The sequence below is a fragment of the Arachis hypogaea genome, chromosome 2 (assembly GCF_003086295.3).
Source record: "Arachis hypogaea cultivar Tifrunner chromosome 2, arahy.Tifrunner.gnm2.J5K5, whole genome shotgun sequence".
In the NCBI taxonomy this organism is placed as follows: domain Eukaryota; kingdom Viridiplantae; phylum Streptophyta; class Magnoliopsida; order Fabales; family Fabaceae; genus Arachis; species Arachis hypogaea.
Genome location: NC_092037.1, coordinates 43,156,965 through 43,176,357, shown reverse-complemented (window position 1 = coordinate 43,176,357; position 19,393 = coordinate 43,156,965). Strand labels below are relative to the sequence as shown.

General features: G+C 35.9%; 1 protein-coding gene across 2 annotated transcripts; it reads right to left on the bottom strand.

Annotated features, from left to right (window-relative positions):
• Nucleotides 1–8,457: 8,457 nt before the first annotated feature.
• Nucleotides 8,458–14,691, bottom strand: LOC112743618 (uncharacterized). 2 transcript variants are annotated; one of them, XM_025792901.3, is made up of 5 exons: nt 14,098–14,691; nt 10,962–11,074; nt 10,501–10,872; nt 9,573–10,344; nt 8,458–8,976 (listed from the first exon to the last, which is right to left on the bottom strand). In XM_025792901.3, exons 1-5 carry the CDS (start codon nt 14,321–14,323, stop codon nt 8,906–8,908), a joined length of 1,554 nt encoding a protein of 517 aa, XP_025648686.1. In that variant the 5' UTR covers nt 14,324–14,691; the 3' UTR covers nt 8,458–8,905. The 2 variants fall into 2 exon arrangements, with proteins under 2 accessions (XP_025648686.1, XP_025648689.1); XM_025792904.3 differs by having other exon boundaries at nt 8,458–8,967; nt 14,098–14,686.
• Between the last annotated feature and the right edge of the window lie 4,702 nt (nt 14,692–19,393).

Genomic DNA, 19,393 nt, shown 5'->3' with positions numbered 1-19,393 from the left:
TGCAAAAGTGAAAGGAATACAAGAAGTTGAAGAAATTGCTAAGCTGTCCAGCCTGACCTCTTCACACTCAAACGACCATAACTTGAGCTACAAAGGTCCACATGAGATGGTTCCAGTTGCGTTGGAAAGCTAACATTTAGGGCTTCGCAACGATATATAATTTGCCATAGCTGCTTCGACGCCAGGCGACGCGAACGCATGGATCACGCGGCTGCGTGACCTGGCAGGAACACAACCCACGCTAACGCATGGACGACGCCTCCACGTCACTCTTCCGCGACCTGTACGGAGCAGAAAGTGCTGGGAGTGATTTCTGGGCTGTTTTTGACCCAGTTTTCAGCCCAGAACACACAGATTAGATGCTATAAAGTGAGGGAATGCATCCATTCATAATCATGCTTTTATAATTCATAATTTTAGTTTTAGATGTAGTTTTTAGTGAGAGAGGTTCTCTCCTCTCTCTTAGGATTAGGATTAGGATTAGGATTTCAACTTCTTCATTACAGGTTCAATATTCCTTTTACTATTTAATTTCTCTTCTATTTTTGTTTACTCTGAAGCTTTTATTGTGTTTGATTGATGTTGCCCAATTGGCTATTGATATTGTCCATGTTAGAATTGACATTTTTATTTAATATAATTTGAGGTATTTCAGATTTATATGTTATGGATGCTTTGGCTTTATCCAATTTATTTTCATTCAAGTAGATTTTACTTTTCCCCTTTTTGGTTTTGGTTAAGAAATCAGTAACTCAGGAGTTATCTTAGCTCAACATAATTGATAATTGTTATCTTTGCTAATTGAACTGAACTTCAATAATCCCAACCTTTTCTTAGGAAATAAATAGGATTTGAAGGTCAAACTAATTAGTCCCTTGACTTTACTTTGCTTTAGTAAAGGTTAACTAAGTGGAGTTAAGATTCAACTTTCATTATTATTGATAAGAATAACAAAGTCTGGACTTCCAAATTCTCATACCTTGCCAAAAGAATTGCTTTACAGTATTTATTTATTTTAATTGCCATTTAAATTATTTGCCATACTTGTTCATCACTCTTGAAACCCCAAATTTACAATCTCTATAACCAATAATAAGAACATACTTCCCTGCAATTCCTTGAGAAGACGACCCGAGGTTTAAATGCTCGGTTATCCATTTTAAAAGGGGTTTGTTACTTGTGACAACAAAAACTTTTGTACGAAGGGATTTCTGTTAGTTTAGAAGCTATATCTACAACGCGAATATTTTTATAAATTTTTTACTAGAAAAAATCTTAACGTCAAGGATTCATCAAGCTCAAAAGGATCATATGTTGATGTGAAATCATCATAGATAGGAGGACTTGTTGTTTGTACCATTTCTTCCAATTCTTCATTCACAACATGCCTTGGAGGTTGTGCACTATCCTCCTTAACATCAGTTTCAAACTCCATGGAAGAGGGCTCTTCAACATGAGATTTCTCTTTGCATTCAACATCTCCTAAATCTTCAACCACTTCCTTTGGTTCAATTATCTCTACCTCTTCCTCATGTTGCACTTCTTGCCTCGACTCCTCTTCTTCACCTTGAAGCTCCAAACTCTCCTTCTCATTGTGCTCCTCAATTAATCCTCCACTTTTAACAATAAGGGTGTCTTGGATAGTTGAGCTGTTGAGCACAATGATGCCAATTGGCTCATCAATTCGGTTAAGATAGTCATGACTTCCCCTTGCTTTTGGCAACGAGTTAGAAGTGTTTGTTGTTCTTGCATTAGCAGTTGGAGAGATTCATCCAATGAAGGTGGTGGTGAAAGAGAGTGTTCATTCTTTGGAGGAAGAGTGTCATAGTTGGGAGGTGGTTCATATTGGTGAAAGTCTTGAGGTGGTGTATATGAAATTGGTAGTTCTTGGGAGTATTAGTGTTGGAATGGTAGTGGCTCTAAGTGTGATTCATATGGTGGTTGGTATATTAGATATGGATTAGGATCATATGGAAGTGAATGGTGGTATGAGGCTTGTGAATATGGTGGATAACAATGTTGAATAGGGGGTTCATAAGCATATGGTGGTTGTGGTTGATAATCACAAGGAGGTCCACCACACACATTAGATTGGTATACATCACCGGTTTGACCAGTTTTCTCACTGATTTTTTGCCAGGCGGTTTCTGACCTTACCCGGACCTGCTAGGTGACCGATTCCCAATTTTTCTGATTGAACTGGCCGGTCCAGTTCGATTTTCAGAACCATAACAATAGTAACTCAATTAAACAAAAAAGAAACAGAAAACATAAATTGTATTAAAAGGAAATCAAAGTAACAAGAGTGCATCAACGTAAAAAGAGGCATAAAAAGGAAAATTAACAAGAGAACTAAGAAGAACAGAGATGTAAGAACAAGAAATTGCAAAGAAAACAAGATGAAAACAAGAATTAAAACCTAAATCTAAGAGAAATTAACATAATTCTAACCTTATTCTAGAGAGACTAGAGAGCTTCTTTCTTTAGAAACTACCAAAAGCATGATCCTAAGCTAATTTAATTGCTCTCTCTTTGTTCTCTCTTGAATTTTACATCAAATAGCCTCAGAAATGAGTTGGATTTGGGCCTGAAAAGCTCAGAAATCGCCCCCAATGTATTCACTTTAATGAGGCTGTGTGACCAATGTCACGCGTACGCGTGACCGACGCGTGCACGTCGCTGGCGAATTCCCTCCTCACGCGTGCATGTGGCCATGAATGTCCTTCTTATGCGTACGCATGGATGATTGATGAACGGATATTTTATACGCTTTTTGGCATCATTTTCATATAGTTTTTAGCATGTTTTGTTTAAGTTTTATTATATTTTGATAGGTTTTAGTGTAAAATTCACATTTTTGGATTCAACTATAAGTTTTTGTGTTTTATGGTGATTTCAAGTATTTTCTGGCTGAAATCTGAGAGTTTTGATAAAGTCTGATTCACAGGCAAGGAAAGCATAGCAAATGCTGTTAGGATCTGACCCCCGTGCATTCAAGCAAGCATTTCAGGAGCTACAGATATCCAAATAGAGCGTTCTCAACGGCTATGGAAAGCTAACATCCAACGCTTTCCAGCAATATATAATAGTTCATACTTTTCTTTGGAGATGAAGGCCCAAAATGGGTGTTCAACACCAGCCATCTACCTCATTCCTAGCATCCAACACTCACAAAGGTGTCCCTAGCCAGCGTTCAATGCCCAAGGAGCATCCTAACACGTGGGAGACACTAAAGCTCAGCCCAAACACTCACCAAGTGGGCCTTGAAAGTGGATTTTCGCACTACAAACCTAAGCCTATCATATTTCTGTAATCCTTAGTTACTAGATTAGTATATATATACAAGAGTTCACCCTTGTTAAAAAACACTTGCCCACTTTTACGTTTCCTTTGTATTTTTCTATCAGCATGAGTCACTAAACCTCCTAGGTTAAGGTTAGGAGCTCTGCTGAGTTTTATGGATTAATAAAAGTACTATTGTTCTATTTCAATTCGTGTTTGATCCTCTCTTAAGATGTATCTTCGTTTTTCAACCTTATGTATGAGTTAAACCGTCAAAAGTTATCTCTATTCGACATGGGTTCAGCGAGCGTCTTTCATCGGATATCAATGAACCACTAGCTTGATTATACATCTCTTAGACGGCTAATCCACGACTTCGTTGGGAACTTCTCGAGACATTAGTTCAGCCGAGGTATGGGGAGATTAGGATCTTTGTGGTAAACGCTAGAATCAAGGCGCATCATTCTCTATCCAGAAGATTTGACCTTTTCTGTGGCGTTTTGAGTAGGATGACCAAGGGGATGAACTGCAGGAGCTTCACCCTCGTTCAAACTGGATGCACACTAAACCTAGTGTTCAGCTTAGAGGAAGATTGGCGGCCGCTCAAACCGGCATTGATCATATACAGCCTGCTATAGAAGAAATTATTCACAGTTGGAGTAGACAATAAGACAATATTATCCAAAAGAACAAAGTAATGAGCGGATATTTTATACGCTTTTTGGCATCATTTTCATATAGTTTTTAGTATGTTTTGTTTAAGTTTCATTAAATTTTTATAGATTTTAGTGCAAAATTCACATTTTTGGATTCTACTTTGAGTTTTTGTGTTTTTATGCAATTTCAAGTATTTTCTGGCTGAAATTGAGGAGCTGGAGCAAAAGTCTGATTTAAAGGCAGAGAAAGCATTGCAGATGCTGTTCGAATCTGACCTCCTTGCACTTGAAAGAGCTTTTTTGGAGCTACAAAAGTTTAAATGGAGTGTTCTTAATGACTATGGAAAGCTAACATCTAGAGCTTTTCAGCAATGTATAATAGTCCATACTTTGCTTCAGAATTGAAGGCCTAAAACTGGTGTTCAACACCAAGCTCCTACCTTATTCTGGCGTCCAGCGCCCAAAGGAGAAGAGACGAGCGTCCAACGCTCAAAAATGATCCCTTAGCCAGCGTTCAACATCCTAGAGGCCTCTTAGCACGTGGATCTCAATCAAGCTCAGCCTAAACACTCACCAAGTGGGCTCCGGAAGTGGATTTCAGCACTAAAATATTGTTTTAGCCTTCTTATGTAATCCTTAGTCATTAATTTAGTATTTAAAGAGTTTTTACACTAGATCTTCAAAACCTTTATGCCATATTTCGAATTCTATTATTGTATTTCATATTAGTATGAGTTTCTAAACCTCTTAGGTTGAGGGGGGGAGCTCTGTTGAGTTTTATGGATTAATAAAGTATTACTATTTTATCTTCAATCCGTGTTTGATTCTCTATTCTAAGATGTATTTTCGTTCTTCATCATCATGAATGCGTTGAACCGGCACAAGATTATCTCATTCTACATCGATTCAGAGTGAGTCTTTCATCGGACAATGATGAACTACTAGCTTGATCATTGATGAGCGGATATTTTATACACTTTTAGGGGGATTTTCATGTAGTTTTTAGTTTATTTTAGTTACTTTTTAGTATAATTTTATTAGTTTTTATGCAAAAATCACATTTCTGGACTTTACTATGAGTTTGTGTGTTTTTCTGTGATTTCAGGTATTTTATGGCTGAAATTGAGGGACCTGAGCAAAAATCTGATTCAGAGGCTGAAAAAAGACTGCAAATGTTGTTAGATTCTGACCTTCCTGCACTCGAAATGGATTTTTCTGGAGCTAAAAAAGCCCAATTGGCGTGCTCTCAATTGTGTTGGAAAGTAGACATCTTGGGCTTTCCAGCAATAAATAATAGTCTATACTTTGCCCGAGTTGAGATCACGCAAACTGGCATTTAACGCCAACTTTCTACCCTATTCTGGCGTTAAACGCTAGAACTGGCATAAAAGCTGGAGTTAAACGCCCAAACTGGCACAAAAGTTGGAGTTAAACACCAGGAATAGCCTCTACACGTGAAAGCTTTAATGCTCAGCCCAAATACACACCAAGTGGTCCCTGGAAGTGGATTTCTGCACTATCTATCTTAGTTTACTCATTTTCTGAAAGCCTAGGTTACTAGTTTAGTATAAAAACTACTTTTAGAGATTCATTTTGTATCTCATGACATTTTACATCTGAATTTGTATCTTTTACGGCATGAGTCTCTAAACCCCATGGTTGGGGGTGAGGAGCTCTGCTGTGTCTCGATGGATTAAAACAATTACTTCTGTTTTCTATTCAATCACGCTTGATTCTATTCTAAGATATTCACTCGCACGTAAACATGATGAATGTGATGATCCGTGACACTCATCACCATTCTCAACCAATGAACGCGTGCCTGATAACCAATTTTGTTCTACCTTAGATTGAGTGTTTATCTCTTGGGTTTCTGGTTCACGAGTTTGACTGCCTCTCCTGACAACAGAGCGTTCAATCCATGAGACCAGAATCTTCGTGGTATAAGCTAGAATCAATTGGCAGTATTCTTGAGATCCGGAAAGTCTAAACCTTGTCTGTGGTATTCCGAGTAGGATCTGGGATGGGATGACAGTGAAGAGCTTCAAACTCATGAATGTTGGGCGTAGTGACAGACGCAAAAGGATCACTGGATCCTATTCCAGCACAAGTGAGAACTGACAGATGATTAGCCATGTATATGGACCTTTTTCACTGAAAAGGACGGATGGTAGCCATTGACAACGGTGATCCACCAACATACAGCTTGCCATGGAAGGAGCCTTACGTGCGTGAAAAAGAAGACAGTAGGAAAGCAGAGATTCAGAAGACAGAGCATCTCCAAAACTCCAACCCATTCTCCATTACTGCATAACAAGTATTTATTTCATGTTCTTTTATTTTTCGCAAATAAAACTAAGAACCATTATTGATATCCTGATTAAGAGTTACAAGATAACAATAGCTGCTTCAAGCCAACAATCTCCGTGGGATCGACCTTTACTCACGTAAGGTATTACTTGGACGACCCAGTGCACTTGCTGGTTAGTTGTGCGGAATTGCAAAATTGTGATTGTAATTTTCGTGCACCAATCATACATCTCTTAGACAGCTAATCCATGACTTCATTGGGGACTTCTCGAGACACCAGTTCAGCCGAGGTATGGGGAGATTAGAGTCTTTGTGGTAAAGGCTAGAACCAAAGGCACAATATTCCCTGATCCAGAAGATTCGACCTTGTCTGTGGCGTTTTGAGTAGGATCACTAAGGAGAATGGACTGCAGGAACTTCACCCTCAATCAGACTGGATCCGCACCAACCCTGGGGTTCAGATTTGGAGGAGCATTGGCGACCTCTCAACTGGCGTTGATCACATACAGCCTGCCATAGAAGAAATCATTCACAATTGTGGAAGACAGTAAGATCGGAATTAATCCAGAAGAACAAAGCATCTCCAAGTCTTAACCATCTTCTTATCATTGCAAACACTTCAACCTAGTAACGTTTTCTTTATTCTCTTTTTATGCGAATTAAACAAACAAACAACTCTTCTATCTGCCTGACTAAGATCTACAAGATAACCATAGCTTGCTTCACATCACAATCCTCGTGGGATCGACCCTGACTCACTCAGGTATTACTTGGACGACCCAGTGCACTTGCTGGTTCAGTTGTACGAAGTGTGGGAATTCGTGCACTAAATTTTTGGCGCCGTTGCCGATGATTGTTCGAGTTTGGACAACTAACGGATTGTCTTGTTGCTTATATTATGTATTGTTTTTAATTTTGTTTGAGTCTTTTAATTTCTTTTTTTTTCGAAAAAAATTAAAACAAAAAAATTCAAAAACCTTTTTTTTCTTTATTAATCTTGATTTTTGGTTTGAGTCCAGTGGCAACGTTGCTGGTGGGACATCGACATCGGCGCCTACTCTGCTGCCTCAGCAGGGGGACCCCGACCATAATGACAACGACGATTATTGGGATTTGTAGAGTTTACGAATTTTATTTTGTCTAGTTCATTGTGTTCTACTTCTGTAATATTTTATTATATTTAGACCATTTATTTTTAATAAAATAATTTGTTAATTTCTAGTAATTTTAGATTTTTACTAACAATTTTGTTTACAAGAGTTTTAATTTCACTACTAATTGTGGTTTAACTGTACCAAAGAAACAGAAAAAAATAAAATAAAAACTACCGTAGGATTTATTGGCAGATAAAACCGATAGTAACTTGGCACCTAAACTACCATAGGGTTTAGGGTTTATGGTTTAGGATTTACCATAAGATTTATTGGCAGATAAAGTCACCATGAGATTAATCCGACGATAATCATCAACTCAATCTCGATAAATCCATTGAAAATACCAACAAAAAATCCGCCAGTAATTAGCGTCGACAAATATGTTTAATTTTTTTTTCCCTAATAGGCTACAATTAACTACACCATATATATATATATATATATATATATATATATATATATATATATATATATATATAACACGTAAACTAAAGATGGATTAAATTTATCTAAAATGGTTATACATATCGATTTATATTATATAAAAGTTAATACCTAATTAATGTAAAATGAGCTTATGCCATATAATTAATCCTAATTACAAATTTGATAATAATAATAATAATAATAATAATAATAATAATAATAATAATAATATTATTATTATTATTATTATTATTATTATTATTATTATTATTATGTTCAGTTAGAAATAATCAAATACAACAGTACATGAAAACAAAAAATTACAAGCTTGGCAATCCACTTTTTACTGCGCAAATGTTTTGTTCCTTTGATTTCTTTTTCCTACTTAAAATAATTAAGCGACGCAGAAATATCTGCTTTGTTATTATACGGCCGATCTTGGGAAAACATCTTATTCTTGATCATTCATTTATTTAAACTACAAAAAAACAATAAATAAATAAATAAGAAATTGACCTGGAAGAAACTAAGTGCCATTTTCTACATTGTTTGGCTGTATTTTGTTCACGTGGGTTGAGACTTGAGAGAGACACAAAACGCGTAATAAGCGAGAGCTGAAAGAAGTCACATGGGAAACAAGTCAACAACAGATGTGTTTCATTGGCTCATTCGATTTAACATTCTAGTCTTAGCTTGGCCAACACCTTTAGCTGCCTTGGAGAATGATACATAACAAATTACATGCAATGAGAACCAAAAATAAAATATAAGCATATTGTCACATTTTTTTTTCTCGTCATTTTAATTTCCACCTTACTTCACATAACAACGATGATGCTTGTAAAGGCCTGCCACTTGTGGACTTTGACCTGAAAATGCATACACCGACCCCCCCCCCCCCCCACCTCCTCTTCCTTTTTCCCTTCTCTTTGGGTACATTCCCACTGGATATATCTTAATCAACTATTTACACTCATAATGACAACTTACATCCACTCACAATGACTAGTTCACATTTTTAATAATTTCTATTTTCTAGTTTGTTTGTCTGGCCGGATTGTACAGTTCAGAACATGATTATACATGTAATACAAGTAGTACAAACATTAAGGATGCCCAATTAACAGTCCCAAGATAGCCTGCAGAAGCTGCAAAAGCATGATATTAGTTTATGAGAAGCAACAACATTTACTCTGTAAGAGTTTCCCCTGGATACCAAGAGTGCTCAAAAAATGCTAAAGGAGAAACTTTTAGGATGCAAATGGAAATTGACGGTTAACTTGATTCCAATGACAAACTTTCCCCTTTTCAACTTCAAGCTACTTGTTTCTAATTATTAGTAAACAGACAATCTAATTGTATTAGCGTAATAACTGGAAGTCCTAATTCATTATCTTAATTTTCAAATGGATAAAAATTCATATATATATATATATATATATAAACCAATCACATTCAGCTTCTTTTTGTATGACCATTCATGCGGTCAAGATAAAAAATAGTTATTTTTACTCATATGACATGTAATTGGATGCACATGTTAAACTGTTTTATACTGATAGTACATCAAAATTAAAAAGACAAAAAATATTGAAAAGCCTAAAACTTTATTTATTTAGAAATTAGGAGAAGAGTTTAGGACTCCCAATAATTTTCATTGTATTAAAACATGCAATTGTGAAAATTTTGGTAACAATGGTTGCGTTGCTTGTAACATTATTACAAAATCATTAAGCATACTTACATGAAGATGGTGATGGCCCAGTTGAATATGTGTCCGAATGAGCTGCAGCTGGTTCATTCTTAGGTGGGGGCGACTCAGCATGTGCAAAAGCTACATTTGGTATAGGACTCTCAGCAGGAACTGAATGAGAGATGTATGCTGGGGATTCAACCCGTTGTTTTGGTGATTCAACAGGATAGTGTGGAGAAGCAGTAGGAGCAACTGCAGGAGTTACATGACTATGTTTCAAAGCTTTCCGAGTAGACCTCTTCTTATACACAGGTTGACAACTAGGAGGCTGAGCATGGTAGCTTCTACCTATTGCAGGCACACTTGCAGCAGGAGAACCAACTTCAGGTGGAGTTGCACCTTCTGTAGATGCAGATGCAGGTGCAGGTGCAGGTGCAGGTGCAGGTGTAGGTGAACTTGCAGGGGATAGATGAGCACTGAGGTGATCATTATGAAGCTGATGGTGATGGTGGTGGTGATGATGGTGGTGGTGTGTATGAGGCATAGGACCAGGAGCAGAAGAGGGCGACTGGATAGAGCCACTACCCCTACTGCCATTAAGAGAATGTTGCAAGATGGAGGAAAGTTGGACCTGCTTAACCCTGCCAAATTGAGTGTTATTCAAGCCGAGGTTATCTGCACGGGGTCCGGTAATGGTTTGGGCTAGTTGCTTTAGTCTCTCCTTTGATGGAGTAATTCCATATTCAAGTAAGACAGACGCCTGAACAATTGTAGGAGCAGCTATTGTCGAACCTTCAGAATTTGATAAGACGACATACACATTCTGCATAGCACAATAACTATAAATCAGTAATAGCTTCGAAAACTTTAGTTACACATGGGGAACCTAAGTTGGCCCGCCACAATGGAGGGCTCACATATTATCACAATCAATGAAATATAATGGAAAAGACTATAGAAAGAAATAGCAATGACAAACCTCATCAGATGCCAAATGTAATCCAGACTTTAGCTGACTTGTCAGCCTATCAAAACTAGATTGTATTTGATAAATAGAGAAATATAAAGTAAAGTTGAATAGAGGTTGCACGTGCTGCAGAGGAAACACCTTCTGTTCCGGAATTATAGTGATTCCTCCCTTAAATTTTAGCACCTCAAAAAAGGAGGGTTTTCCAAACAAGGATGGAGTAAGTTGGAGGAACGATTGGCGGATAACCAGAGATTTAAATAATGCCCTAATCAAACTGAGAGTAGCTGAGGACATTTCAGAATATTTACGATCAGGATCAACTGCAAATACCACTTTTGTTGTGTTTGATCCTGGGAAGGGATCTAGAGACAAGATGACCACCTGGTTTCAAAATCATGAATAAAATTATTATGCAATATTATTAATATAATAAGTACCTGAGAAAGAAAGAAAGAAAGAAAGGGTGATACTTTGGTAGAGGGAACTCCAATCTCTTCAAAAATGTCATTTGCAAGCTGCACGGTGTTGTCTTCTAACAAAGAAGCTGGCTTCTCAAGGAAAAATCTTGCAACAATATCATGACCTGAAAAGATAAACAATATTATGAAGTTAAAAGAATTTGATTATCTATCTTAAATTAGTAAAATATTACATGCTGTACCTTAAAAATCACAGAACACATTGTAACACATAAGCCGAAGTGCATAGTAGCTCATTTATATAATTACAACAAGGTTCTTCAAATATCACAAAATTGAAACGTGTTACAACGGCTCAACATAAAATGGTTACATTGAGCTGCATGTCTCCCATAGTCTATATGAATTATCAATCATTTGAAATTCTGTCTTAGACATTACATATGTATTATTAGACTGTGTCACAGATAGCAGTATGTCAAATTGCACAACCAGAATGAGCCCTACGACCTAGACTAGACCAGGAAGGGAAAAGAATATAATTCCATCTAGCTGTACGTTTTCTTGATGAAGACTATTAAATTCCAATATGCAAGCAGCATGCTGAAGAAATGAACAGATACAGCAATATTTATCAAAACAATAAGAAAGGAAGGAAAAGGGACAATAAAAAATTAAAAATAAAAGCCGTAAACAATGCAAAAGTGGGCACTTGTAGTTGAGTTCTATTACAAACATATCTCCATAAAATTACATAAAGGAATCTTATATCCATGAGATTCACATCCATAAATAAAATTTAGAACTCTTTGCTCTGAGCCATACATTACTCTTTTCTTGGGAAGGGAATTACAAAAAGTATAAAGTAAAGAGAAATATAGTTAAGTTACTTGCATTGCTTGCATCTAGGGCAGTAGTTACAAATCAAAATTACATTTACCTTTTGAAAAATTTAAAACAAAATATATTACTGACACATACAGATACAAGTTACGTGTCATCATGGCAGTATTTCTCGTAATTATTTTACTTTACATGGTATTTTAATTACTCCATATTTAAACTTACTTTGGTAAAACTTTTACTTTTTAAAAATTATAGCATCTATGTTTGGTAAATTAAATTAAAAATTGACTTAATAAGCACAACCAATATTGGTAAAATAGCTTTTAAAAATTAAAAACAGTATAATAGACATTAATGTAAGAATTAAATTTGGATATTAATTAATATATGAGATTATATTAGACTTTTTAATTTTGATAAGCACAAGTCATCTTTAAAAAGCTCTACCTTAGGTGCTTTGAAAGGCATCCGCATCTTTTAAAAGCTGCAAATAAAAGCACATGTTCTTTTTCATTTACTAAACATAAATGAGGAGTCTGTGATTTTGAAAAGCACAAGCACTTCTTCAAAAAAACTTTACCAAACCAAGCCTTAATGTCTTATTGGTTCTGCATCACTGGCAGACATAAAAAAATTCCTGAAAACAAATAGGTATTCATGAAGACATGAACTGAGTAAAGTTTTTCCTATTGAATATTTTAGGAAATGAACTTATTTAATTGCAATAATATCTCTGACAGCTTAGAACACTCGAAAGACCTCCACATCAATATGATATATAGTCGTGCAAGTGTATTCAAGTGGGACAGCGCACACCACAACAGTTATATTACCATTCGCTTTGCGGCTAAGTCTTAATCTGAATGTGCAAGACACGATTATCTGATTTTCTACATAAGGAATACTCTAAAGACACAAACAAAAACTAATATCAAAGATCAAACATAGCTGATAATTTGAAGGCCCCCAGAACATACAAATAAATAAATAAAATAATTGAGTTCAACTTATGCTGATATGTGTGGACATGTTTAATATAATCCGACCAAATAGAAAAAAATGTAAAAGCATAAAATAAAAGGAATATTATGGTCATGACATATATCACTAACCGAAAATATAACTTCCAATTTGGAATTCGAAAATTTGAGATAAGAGAAGAATTGAAGAGGATGGATGATAGAAAAAACAGTTAGAGCTAGTTAGTATACCCTATATTTTAGGAATGTAGGGTAGCCATAGGTGCTCTGGCAAGATATGCAGACTTAGCAAGCGGAAAGCTTCAAATATCAAGTTCTAAATTCAAAGAAAAAAAAGTCGTACTATACCATTCCCAGATCGATCACAAATTACAGTAATGCATAAGATTGTGTCGCCCTAAAACTTGAAAAGCTTTGGTATTCATTGGTACTACTAATATAGAAAACTTATTCTGGAAAGTAAATGATTACAACTTATAATCGTGATAAAACTGACTAGTTTTCTAAGTGATTAAAAAAATATTAGTTATCAAACGCATTGTCCATGCTGTTCAAATTTCACTCTCAAGAGTAAAAGCAAAATTATCAAAATATCATAACAAGAGTAAAGCCTACTTGAGGCCGATTCCAGAATTAGCAATGTAGCCCCAAAAATAAAAATGGTAAGCCCTCAGGAATAAATCTTCAACATTAAAAAAAAAAAAAAAAAACAAAAAAAAAAACAAAAAACAAAAAACAAAAAACAAAAAGAAAGCTATTCCTAAAAATGCAAGCCCTCGGGAATAAATCTTCAACATTACTTAAAATAGATATCGGGAAAGTAATTCCCTTAATAGCTACCAAAAGAAAAGCTATTTCCTAAATTAATAAAAACACGAGCAACATACAAATCCCTTCTTTTGCGTACAGTATCTAAACGGTTAAATCTAAATCTCTTTTATTAGAAATTAAAAAACAAAAATAACAATAAAAATAAATCAGCCAAGCCATCAACCCAATTCCAAATAACCTAACAAACAAAAATTATTCACATATGGTAACATTGATTCCACACCAGTGACGCAAGTAACATTAATTCATACACCAAATTGAGAATTAAACAAATTAAAAAAAGAATAATTATCCAAATCAAACCCCATATTCAGCAACCCCAATCATTTTCTTTTTCCAGAAACAACACAATGACCTAGAATATAGGATTCCCAAAATCAAAATCCCACTAATTTCCATTTTCGGAAAAAGAAAAAGAAAAAATAACTGAACACACAAACCGGACATAGATCCAAGCCAATGAAACAATGCCGCAGCCAAAAATCTTTAAAAAAAGAACAATAAAACCCATAGATGAATAGTAACCATACCTTTATACTGTGAATGGGAAAGTGGATCCTTCTGATCTGAGAAGTTAGCGAACGGTGGCAAGAAGAATAGAGCCGACAGGAACACGGCGGCGGAGAAGAGCAAGACGAGAAGGCATCTAAGACTAAAAGAAAAGGAACCGCCGACAGCCACATTGGGCCTCGGATCTTCCGCGGCGGCGGCGCCGGGAGGCAAAGGTTGGTGGTGCTCTTCGTCGGACTTTCCCATTGGGAGCAATGCCGGTCAGGATCCATCCCCGGCTGAGTCTGGTGCACCCATTTAACAAACGACAGTGACCAAAATAGAAGCTCTGTGATGAAATCTTTTCCCCCTTTTTCTTCTTTCCTTCTTTTTTCTCTTTTCTTTTTCCACCTTAGAACAGAAAAAGTTATAAGGTAGTGTGTGTGGTGAAATTTTCCTGGTTTATGAAAAGCTGATGAGAATTGATGTCTTTTTATTTTTAGTTAGGGCTTCAGCTTCGAAGGAAGAGGCAGAGATGATGGGTAAAGGGTTGCTGAGAGAGAGAGAGAGAGAGAGAGTTAACTTGTGTAGCAAAAATGAGAACTACAGTCACCATACTAGTAGTACGACAGTGTGGTCGGGGTATATTTTTTTTCTTTATTTTAATTACTGCCATTTTTTATTTAGAAAATAAAATTCCTTTCAAATTTTGAAAGCGAAGTAAAGAGTAAAGACTAAAGCAGGGTTGGATGATGTAGCCTTGTCTACGGAAACAATTCAATTCATTAAATCAACCACGTGTCGGCCACACAATTTTTTTAATGTAAATAAATTTTTTATTATTTTTTTAAAAAAATAACAAATAGGTCATTAACTTTTTAATTTGCGAACATTTAAGTTTTCAAAAATTTAAAAATATATTTAAGTCTTTCATCTTTTTAAAATTTGGACACATCAATCTTTTTATTCACTTAAATTTGTCAGACCTAATAAAAAAATTAAACGTGACTTTCATTATATTAATGTGGCCGATTTACAGATATACACATGAAAAAATTTTAAAATGGGACAAATTAGATCCACAGATCGATATTAAAAATTTAACATTTTTTTCAAACTAATTAAGGTGTGTATCATACTCTCATAATTTTTTGTCCTAAAATAGTGTGTAATATTCATTATTACCAATAAATTTAATATCTCATTCTTTATTTCTATTAGTATATGTTCCATGTCTTATACGAATAATATATAAAATATATATAATAATTTTTTTATTAAATATTTTATAATTTAAAATTATTAAAAATAATTACTATTTATCTTAACTAATTTAGATTGGTTGAGCGGTCATCTCATTTATCCGCTTAAATAAGTATTGAGAGTTCAAATTATGTCTTGTGTGTAGCAATCTATTAGCTAGCGACAAATCCTTAAAAAATGGAACATCAATACGTGGTGATAGTCATTGGCCTGCCGAATTAAGAAATACCATAGAAAATAATGGTATTTGTCTTTAAAGCAGAAAAATTTTTCATTGGTAGTAATACTTATCAAGATTTTGAAAATTGGACCAGACTAGCTGATTCACTCGGATTAATAAAAAACCGATCTTCTGGCTGGTCTGTAAGAACCGAGACTAATTAACCGTCTAATTAAATAATTAAATTGTCCAAATTAGATTCTGAAAATTTAGAACGAGAATTAGGAAAATTAAATATGATTTTTGGACTCAATAGATTTTTCTGAGTCAAAAAATGTATTTCTGAGGGTTCCTCCAACAATTGGGATCAGAAGAGCAATCAAAACAAAGTTGCATCCGAGGTATATAGGACCGTTTGAGATTCTGAGGCGATTCTGTCCAGTGGCAAATCAAGTAGCTTTGCCGCCTCACTTGTCTAACTTGCATGACGTATTCCACGTGTCACAACTCCGTAAATACACGTCAGATGCGGCTCATGTGTTAGAGCCTGAGTCGGTCGAGTTGAGAGAGAACTTGACATTTCAAGTCACGCCGGTGCGTATTGACGACACTAGTGTGAAGAAACTGCAAGAAAAGGAAGTTTCATTAGTTAAAGTTGCTTGGAAGCGGGCAGGAGTTAAATAACATACTTGGAAATTGGAGTCCGAGATGCGGAAGGATTACCCCGAGCTATTCTCAGGTAATCACTAAATTTTGAGGATAAAATTTTTTATTTGGTGGGAAGAATGTAAGAACCTAGACTAATTAACCGTCTAATTAAATAATTAAATTGCCCAAATTAGGTTCTGAAAATTTAGAACAAGAATTAGGGAAATTAAATATGATATTTAGACTTAGTAGATTTTTCTGAGTCAAAAAATGTAATTTCTGCAAAAAAAACTGAGTAGAACCGTGAACCGGCAGATGAACCGGCCGAACTGGTTCAAATCTGTCCGGTACTGTGCAAGAATAATTAAAAACAGTGAAAAATCTTAGAAAAATAATTAAAGTCGAAAACCGGGCATTTATTTTAAAGGTTTGGCTCAAAATTGGACCAAACGGGCAAAAAATGCTAACGGATTGGACTAGACCCAAGTTGGGCCCAAGCTCAACATATAAATATACTTAAATGAGCTTCATTTAGCTCATTCACCACCAAACACACACACACACACACACACCAGCTGAAAGGAAGAGGAGAAGAAGAGAGAAAAAGCACTATTCACATCTCACTTCAATCCGCCATATCTCGAGCTACGGTGCTCCGATTCGAGTACCGTCGGTGGCTACACGAAGCTCTCACTGAGCCTGTTAATTATATTCCACTTGTGTACCCTAAGGATTTCGAGTTTGGTGGGTGTTGGTCTTGAGTAAAATTTGTGTTTTGGTTGTTTAGGTGCTAATCATTAGTGAGGAAATGTTGGGTTCTATCCTAAAATTTAGTGAATAAGGTAAGGTTTCTCAACAATCCTTGTAAATTGATTAATTGTGAGTGTTGGGTTTTGATTTATATGAAATTTATGATGTTAGTTTGAATATTGGAGCTTGTTGGAATTGCTTTGGACATTTGGGAGCATTTGGAGTGAAATTGGTGACTTTGTTGTGGTTGGAAGCTTGATTTACATTCAATTTGAGTTTTTAGTGCATATTGGGAATTAGCCAAGATATGGTTTTGGTTTTCTTTTTGTAATATATAATATTTCTAGACACTTAGACTAGTGACCCATAGGATAGGTTTGGATTGAATTGGTTGTTGAATTTGTTGAATGATGAATTATGATGAATTATGATAATTTGATGATTATGAGTATGTTGATGAATTATGATGTTGAAACTGATAAAAATGGTGTGGAAGTTTTAGATTGAGTTGGAATGAGATTGATTATGATGCTTGGTATTGATAGATTAATGATTGATGAATATGATGGTTGAAAATGGGTGCTAGTGTGATATAACTGATATTTGAGTTTGAAAATTATATGATATGAGTAGTGGATTGTAACACAAGTGGTAAAATCTAATGTGGGATGGAGTTGAGGTGGTTTTGGTTTGGTTTTGGTTGTGAAATTAGAAAATTGAGAACCTTGGAAATTTTGGTAAAAATAGATTTTTGGTGAACTTTGACGGATCATAACTTCAGACTCAGTTTTCAAAATTTGTTGAAATTTGCTTTAAATTAAAGTTCATTGAAAAATCTTTAAATGGATATAAAGTTTGTAGAAAATGTATTTTTGTAGAGGAAGTTATGATCATTCAAAGTTTGGTGTCAAAATATGAATTCTGTGAATGTTGCAGAATTTGTGATTTCTGGTTTGTGTGCGCACGCACAGTGGTGCACGGAATTGTGATTCACACTTTTCACAACTCCAATACAACTAACCAGCAAGTGCAATGGGTCGTCCAAGTAATAAAACCTTACGCGAGTAAGGGTCGATCCCACGGAGATTGCCGGCTTGAAGCAAGCTATGGTCATCCTGTAAATCTTAGTCAGGCGAAATCAATTGGTTATGAGTTTTGATAATTGAAAGATAAATAAAACATAAATTAAAATAAAGATACTTATGTAATTCATAGGTAAAAATTTCAGATAAGCGTTTGGAGATACTTTGTTGCTTCTGAACCTCTGCTTTCGTATTATCTTCATCCAATCATGCGTGCTCCCTTCCATGGCAAGCTGTATAATCCTCTCAGTAAAAATGGTCCAGGCTACGGTTTCTGTACGGCTAATCAACTGTCAGATTTCTCGTCTCGAATGAAAAATACCAGGCATAGCTACCGCCCGGCTAATCATCTGTCGGTTCTCACTTGTGTCGGAATAGGATCTCTCTATCCTTTTGCACACTGTCACTGCACCTAACATTCGTGAGTTTAAAGCTCTTCACAGTCATTCCATCCCATATCCTACTCAGAATACCACAGACAAGGTTTAGACTTTTCGGATCTCAGAAATGTTGCCAATTGGTTCTAGCCTATACCACGACGGTTCGAATCTCACGGATCCGAATGCTCTGTTGTCAGGAGAGACAAGTCAGATCCGTGGATCAGAGATACAAGAGACTATACTCCGGCTATCGTCCAATGACTACGTTGAACATCATGTAGACCACTTGTGATTGTCAGGCATGCAGATCTTGGCTAAGCGAGTAACGAAGATAGTGGGTGATTGTCACGGATCACCCCTTCATTCTGACTTAACTGAATTAAGTACGAGAGTATATCTTGGAGAAGAAGTAAGCGTGAATTGAAAGAGAAACAATAGTACTTGCATTTATTCATGAAGAACAATAGAGCTCTTCACCTTAATCTATGAGGTGTAGAAACTCCACAATTGGAAAATATATAAGAGAAAAAGGTCTAGGCATGGCCGAATGGCCAGCCTCCCTCAAAGTGATCAAAAGATCAAAAGATAATCCAAAGATATCCCAGTCTAAAGATAAAGATACAATAGGAAAAAGTGCTATTTATACTAAACTAGTAACTTAGGTTTATAGAAAATAAGTAACTAAGTGCAGATAGTGCAGAAATCCACTTTCGGGGCTCACTTGGTGTGTGCTTGGGCTGAGCATTGAGCTTTACACGTGCATAGGCCTTTTCTAGAGTTAAACGCCAGCTTGGATGTTAGTTTGGGCGTTTAACTCCAGTTCTAGTGCCAGTTCTGGCGTTTTACGCCAGAAAAGTGTCTCTGGTAGGCGTTTGGCCGCCAGTTTGAGCCATCAAATCTCGAGCCAAGTATGAACTATTAAACATTGTTGGAAAGCCCAAGATGTCTACTTTCAACGCAATTAAGAGCGCACCAATTGGGTTTCTGTAGCTCCAGAAAATCCACTTCGAGTGCAGGAGGGTCAGAATGCAACAGCATTTGAAGTCCTTTCTCA

Coding starts and splice junctions, on each gene's coding strand:
- LOC112743618 (XM_025792901.3), bottom strand. CDS start 14,323: ATGGGAAAGTCCGACGAAGAGCACCACCAACCTTTGCCTCCCGGCGCC. Junction 10,345..10,500: donor TACATTTGGCATCTGATGAG/GTTTGTCATTGC, acceptor TGTGCTATGCAG/AATGTGTATGTCGTCTTATC. Junction 8,977..9,572: donor TGGGCCATCACCATCTTCAT/GTAAGTATGCTT, acceptor ATGCTTTTGCAG/CTTCTGCAGGCTATCTTGGG.